The sequence below is a fragment of the Nannospalax galili genome, unplaced genomic scaffold (assembly GCF_000622305.1).
Source record: "Nannospalax galili isolate Female #2095 unplaced genomic scaffold, S.galili_v1.0 scaffold525, whole genome shotgun sequence".
NCBI lineage: Eukaryota > Metazoa > Chordata > Mammalia > Rodentia > Spalacidae > Nannospalax > Nannospalax galili.
The window spans coordinates 3,374,366-3,380,835 of record NW_008353937.1 but is presented as its reverse complement, the minus strand read 5'-3'; the positions used below and the strand labels follow the sequence as shown (position 1 = coordinate 3,380,835).

General features: G+C 49.4%; 1 protein-coding gene across 1 annotated transcript in view; it reads right to left on the bottom strand.

Moving 5' to 3' along the window:
• Col22a1 (collagen type XXII alpha 1 chain) overlaps window positions 1–6,470 on the bottom strand; it is a 214,016-nt gene that overhangs the window by 154,960 nt on the left and 52,586 nt on the right. The window contains exons 6-7 of the mRNA XM_029554999.1: window positions 5,934–6,057; window positions 529–804 (exon numbers count right to left, since the gene is read on the bottom strand). Coding sequence (XP_029410859.1) covers window positions 529–804; window positions 5,934–6,057 — 400 coding nt within the window. The remainder of the gene's footprint in view (window positions 1–528; window positions 805–5,933; window positions 6,058–6,470) is intronic.

Below are 6,470 nucleotides of genomic sequence, written 5' to 3'. Positions count from 1 at the left end.
TGATTAATACAGACGAATAGATGGTGGATGGATGAATGGAAGAATAGATAATGGGAGAATGGATGATAGGTGAAGTGGATGATGGATGGATAATAAAGGGGTGGATGGTGGATGGATGGACGGACGGGTGGGTGGATGGATGGATGGATGGATGTATGGATGGATGGACGGACGGGTGGGTGGATGGATGGATGGATGGATGGATGTAGGGATGGGTGGGTAGATTTTTGGTTATCTGATGGGTGGTGGATGGGTGGGTGGGTGGATGGATGGATGGATGGACGGACAGGTGGGTGGATGGATGGATGGATGGATGGATGGATGGATGGATGGATGAAAACTGGTAAATTTGGGCTTCCGTATGAAGTTTTCTGAGTCAGAACCCTCCTTCCTCAGACAGCCCATGATGATGAAATTAAGACTAAACTGATGAACAAGGCTTATACTATGGGGACCTTGAGGTGTTTAGCTTCTGAGGGTCCTCCCTGGTGGCATTGTTCCCGGCTGTGGGAGCCCCCCGTCACTCACGTCAATGGGCACACTGTCGTAGAGGCGCTTGCCAATCACAGTCTTGCCCTGGATGTCAATGTTCTCCCTTTCCTCGATGGGCAGCGTCTGCACCAGCACACAGTCGATGTAGAGGGACACATTCTGGGCCTGGATGCTGAGGGCCATCTTGTGCCAGTCCCGGTCAAAGAGGTCACTGACTCGAGGGCCTCGGAAGACCACCCTGACTGCATCCTTCATGGCGCCCACAGCGTTATACTCGACTGCCTTGTTCTCACCGTCCAGCCGGATGGAGACCTGAGGAGGAGGACACCAGAGATGCCTGAACACCTACCGCATGCCCTGAGCATCATGGGGCAAAACATACACAGAAGTGGGGAAGGGTAGAGTCAGTCTTGTCAAAGATGTGTCACATCAGACAGTGACTCACATCAGGCTGTTCAACTGCTGTCTGACCTCAGGCAGGCCAGCCAGGTACCTCTCTGAGTCCTGACTCTCCTCAGTACAAGGGCATCCGTAGCCACTTTGCACACTGGTCTAGATGGGGTAGGGAGTGGAATGACTGTGTTCATCCACTAATCTGGAACCATGCACTCACCTGTGCAGAGGGGCCACTGGGGCTTCTGTAGGGCAGCAAGATGACCAGTGAAGAGAGACTGGGGAGTGACATCAGCCAGAAATCCTAACTAGCTCCGGGGTCTCTTAAGCTCCTCCACTGGTAACATACATATCTCCCGGGCAGGTGCCAGTGTGTCACAGGAAATCTGCCACACCTCTCATTTGGAGGGTTCAAGTAAAACTTTATGGAAATGAAGTCATTTGGTGGCAGGGACCTTGTCTGTCTGGGTCACTGGTGCACACCTTGCCCTTCGCACAATGCCTTAGCACAGGAAAAGCTCTCAGAGGTGTCCAATCTTAAACTACCATGGGCTACACTGTGGTCCACAATGTGAGTGTTTCAGAACCCAGAACCATACAACACAGTTCTAAAATAAACAAACAAAAACCTCACAAATAACCTCATAATGGTTAAGTGAGTTTATGGTTTTGCACTGGGCAGTATCCACAGCTGTCATCAGCTGCACATGGTCTGCAGGCCCCAGGCTGGACACCCCTGGGAAGAAGTCACTGTTGCTGGCTTTTAGGGGTAAAACATTATGTTCTCATGTATGCTCCCCTTTCTTCATCCTGTCCATAATGCTCCTGTGTGTGACAGGCAGGTGAGACACCAGGTGTCAGAAACAGACCAATGAACAAGGTAGAGACTTCATCAGCGCCTGGACACGGGGCCACCAACTGAAGATTCAGAGGGAATGAGTATATCCTTGCCCACTCGGGTTAGTCTTCATCTGCGCAGACACTCAGACCCCTCTCTGCCGGCTACTTCCTGTTGTTACCAATCCAGCACACCTAAATCCCTTACCAAATTCTCCATGCCCACCCTTAATTCCAGTCACTTCATCTAAACAGTCACCAAATCTTTGAGGAAGTCACTGTTGGACTCTGTGACCTCAGTCAAGTCATTTAATCTCTCTACACTGTTTATCTGTAAAATGGGTTTGATAGTGGTCCCTATATCATAGACTTGCTAAGGGTGAAAAGAATGACTATATTATATAAGCAATTTACAGTTCTTATATGCTAGGCACTGGTCTAAATCTTAATTACAGTAACTTAAGCAGGTAAGATCAAAGACCGCTGCGGTGAAGCCTTCCCAGACACACTGGGCACTGGATTCTAACAGACTTCGCACATTCCCCAGAATGCTTTTAGTTACATTTACTTTTATAGCACTGTATCAGCATATGAAATTACCTTGTCCATTTCTTGTGTCCACCGTTAACTTAAGTCCCCTTCCCCATCCTTTCAAACAGACACCCGGTCTTCTCTTGTGTAACCCCAGGGGGTAAAACAACATGCACAGCACATGGTAGAGTCCAGTACAAAGGTACTGAGTGAATAGATGGATCAGCTAATGAATCAATAATCAATCAACGGAAAAGGGAGAGATGCTGTGCGTGCAATGGAAGGAACTGGAGAGTGTTCACAGCCCAGTCCTCGGAGTCTAGGTGCTCCTCCTAAGCTCCACCCATCTTCAGTACAAGCAATGAGGACCTCAGATTCATTTCAATTACCCCATAGGTCCATATGGTGTGGGTGGAATAAAAACAGGAAGCAATGGGCTCCAGCCTAACCTAACACAATACATACAGCCAGACTGTTACGTACTTGAACACGCCTTCCGTGTCTTCAGCCTAGTCCTACTGGCTTCAGTGCTGTCCCTGACCACCTTTGAAGCTTCCGGCAGACTTGAATTTCCCTCTGATATTTCTGTCTCTAGTAGGAAACACAGCAAGCCAGGGCATCCACAGGCCCAAGTTTTGTGTCCACCAACACTAGCTGGGTGACCAGAGGAATCCCATTTATCTCTCAGATCCATGAACCAATGTTGTTAGTTCTATATTCAAGACACAGCCAAACTCTGGTCATCTCTTCTAATTCCCCCGGTGCCGTGGTCTGAGTCAGTATCACCTCTAGCCTGGATCAGCATTACCATGCCCTTACTAGATCCTTCTTCCTGGGCTTACACATCTGCCAAGGTCAATTCCCAAACACAAATACAAAGTCCCTGAATGGCCTCCTTCCACCTCTGCAACCTGGTCTCTAATCCTCTCTCTCTCTCTCTCTCTCCTCTCTCTCTCTCACACACACACACACACACACACACACACACACACACACACACACACACACACACACACACAGTGCTACATCCACACCAGGCCCTTTCCTGTCTCTTCATTCTGTCTTCAGTGAACGAATGCCCTTCAGTTCCCTCAAATGACAAGTAGAAACATCAGCTTCCAAAGGTGGTTGTAAACAGCAAATAATATTGGGCAGATATGCATCTGTGCCTTCAAGTTCGTGAGGACTGTGGGAAGTCCAGCATGCAAGTAAAACAGCTCATCCTCTTGGAGAGCTGAACCCACATTTCCTGGGTCAAATCAGACTCTCCCCGGGATATAGAGGCGCCCACTATCAGCATCTCTAGCACACGGCACTCCACCAAGTTTGCCTACGATAGTGAACTTCTGCACGTCTGTTCAAACAACAAGCCTCACATGTCTCAGGGAAGGCTCAACCTCTGCATCGTTCTGTGGCGTTTTGATCCAGAGCTCACCCCAGCAGGAGGAAGGGCAGGTGCATGATGGGAGACAGGGAGTCCAAGCTCTGCAAATGCCATGAAAGGAAAGCACCCAGACTGTGGGGGTGGTAGAGGCTCACTCCACAAAAATGTCATGGCAGGTGCCCAGCCCCACCCTGCCAGACCCGAGAAACTGGAGAAGCAAATCTGCGGTTAAATGAACATGGCAGTGGGTAGGAATGCAGAGCCTACTTCCCTCCAGAAAATGGCCTCTGCAGAAGCCTGTCCACCTCCGTCCAGCCTCCCACATTGTAGGAAATCACACCTCTCTACGGTTAACATTGGAAATGAGATGTGTGACCACAGATGCTACAGGGGAGTCATTCAGCTGCTTTGGCAGATCTAGACAGGCTTATAATGGGAGCATAAGATTAAAAGCCTAGACTGGGACCTCATCTGTTTGGGTTCAAATCTCAACTTTTGCTCTTAACATCTGTGCAAACTCAGGTAAATTCCTAAGCCTCGCTAAGGTGATTCCTTACTCTGAGTTGGGAACAGAGGAACTAGTTTGTAGGGAGATGAGGCAGACTCAGGGTATTAAGGTGTGTGGGGCACTCAGATCATATTGAGAGAAGGTATGTGTCAATGTACAGTGCAAGACTAACTCCAAGGTCGTCTCTGACCACAGGATGAGGAGCTTGCTATGTAGACGAGGAGCCTGCTGTGTAGACGAGGAGGAGGAGCCTGCTGTACCGACAAGCTGGCTGTCTCAGGCCATAGTCCTTGACTGTGATTCCTGGGGTTCCTCCATTGCTTGGACAAGTTTTCATTTTTTTACAGCTCCACATAAGGAGTGAGAGTTTCTCCCAACCGAAGGTGAGCGTGTATGTCTGCACACAGCTCATTTCCAGCAAGAGGACGAAGGTGAGGCTGGCCACGAGCCCCGGGGGTACGTGGTTTTGAACTTGCTCAGGAGCAGACAGAAGTCGCTTCTTTCCTCTCAAAGCAGTGCACTGTGTTCACCGCCTCAGCTTTGAGGTTTGTCTTTCCTTCCTGGGCTTGGTGTTGCTGAAGAGCTGTGGGAGCTGAAGCCAAACACCAAAGATGGGCAACGACATGGCTCAGAGCCTCATTCATGAGAAACTGAAGCCTTCCCAGCCTTCTCGTTTAGTAAATGAGATCCGCCCATGGCAAATCTTATGTAGAAGACTGCTCTGGACTCTTTGCACACATTGTTTGATTAGTTACTGGTTCTGCCACCAACCATCCATGGTAGCTGTGCTGGGCAGCTTTCGTTGTCAGCTTGACACACCTGAGTAGAAGGAGCCTCGACTGGGGAACTGCCTCCATTAAACTGGCCCGTGGCCGTGTCTGTGAGGCATCTTCTTGATTGTTGAGTGATGTGGGAGGGCCCAGCCTACTGTGGGTGGTGCTGCCCCTGGGCAGGTGGTCTTATGTCTTATAAGAAAGCAGGCTGAGCAGGGGCCAGGGGAGCAAGCCAGTAAGCAGCGTTCCTCCATGCTCTGTGCTCCAGCTCCTGCCTCCAGGTTCCTGCCCTGAGTTCCTACCTTGGGCCTGAACACTAACTAGAGCAGTAGCTACTCTCATCTTCTACTTTTTTAAAAAAACTTTTTTATTATTTTTATTTTATGTGTGTATATGTATTGTCTGCACGTAAGTAAGTGCACCCATGTTGTGCGATGCCTGCGGAGGTCAGCTTCAGAGGCTGTCAGATCCCCTGGGACTGGAGTTACAGACAGTTGTTAGCTGTCATGTGGGTGCTGGGATTCAAACCCAGGTCTTCTGCAAGAACAACCAGTGTTCTTAACCACTGAGCCATCTCTCCAGACCCTTGTCTTCTACTTTCTAGCTCGGGAATGAAGACTCAGAGACAGTCCTCCTCTGAGATTTGTATCAAGAAAGGAGGAAACACAATATTTGGCCCAGGTCTGCCTGACCCTGACCCAGTTTCTTCCATAACACTATGAGGTCACCAGCAGACCAGGTATCACAGGACAGTAAAACACGTGGCCACTTCTCCAGTTAGGCAAAAAGTTCTTGAGGGTGGTAACTAGGTCTCCATCTTCCCCTCCAAAAGTTTGACCCTAGATGACAACTAGACCTGCCAGGTTATGCTACTCCCCTGCAGGCTTTCTGAGGCTCCGTGTACCTCCTTCTCTCTGGACCCAGAACTGAGCATCATGGAGAAAACACTGTGGCCAAGACCACTGCTTGTGAGGACACAGGAGGCTCCCACCCCATCAGGCAGCACTGCCCATACCTGTGGGATGCCGTACTGGTCAATGACTTGCCAGATGTACCAGTCCTCTTTCCGAGATGTTTTCCTGAACCGGAAGGTCGTGACAAAGGCATACTCATCAGGAAGACCTTGGGGGAAGACATCCCTGAAGATAAAGAAAGACAGAATGCCAGGCTGAACACCAAGAGTAAGGGGTGCCTCCCATTTCCTTTTAACAGGGCCAAATGGATGTATCTTGTCTGGCTGCGTTGCTGGGGGGTGTGGGGGGGTGAGATCCTGTACCACAATGCTGTGGTCTCAAATGTTTATACACCCCCAACATCCATGTGCTGAAATCCTACCCCTTAAGGTGATAGAATTTGGACGTGGAGATTTGGGAGGGTTGTTAGGTTATGAGGGTAGACCCCTCATGATAGGATTAATGTCCAATAAGAGTGGTCCCACAGTGGTTGTTTACACTTCTTCCACACAACATTCCTAAGAAGACCTCATCAAGGAAGTCTTGACCTTACACCTCCAGTCTCTAGCCTTATGAGAAATAAAATTCTGCTTCTAATG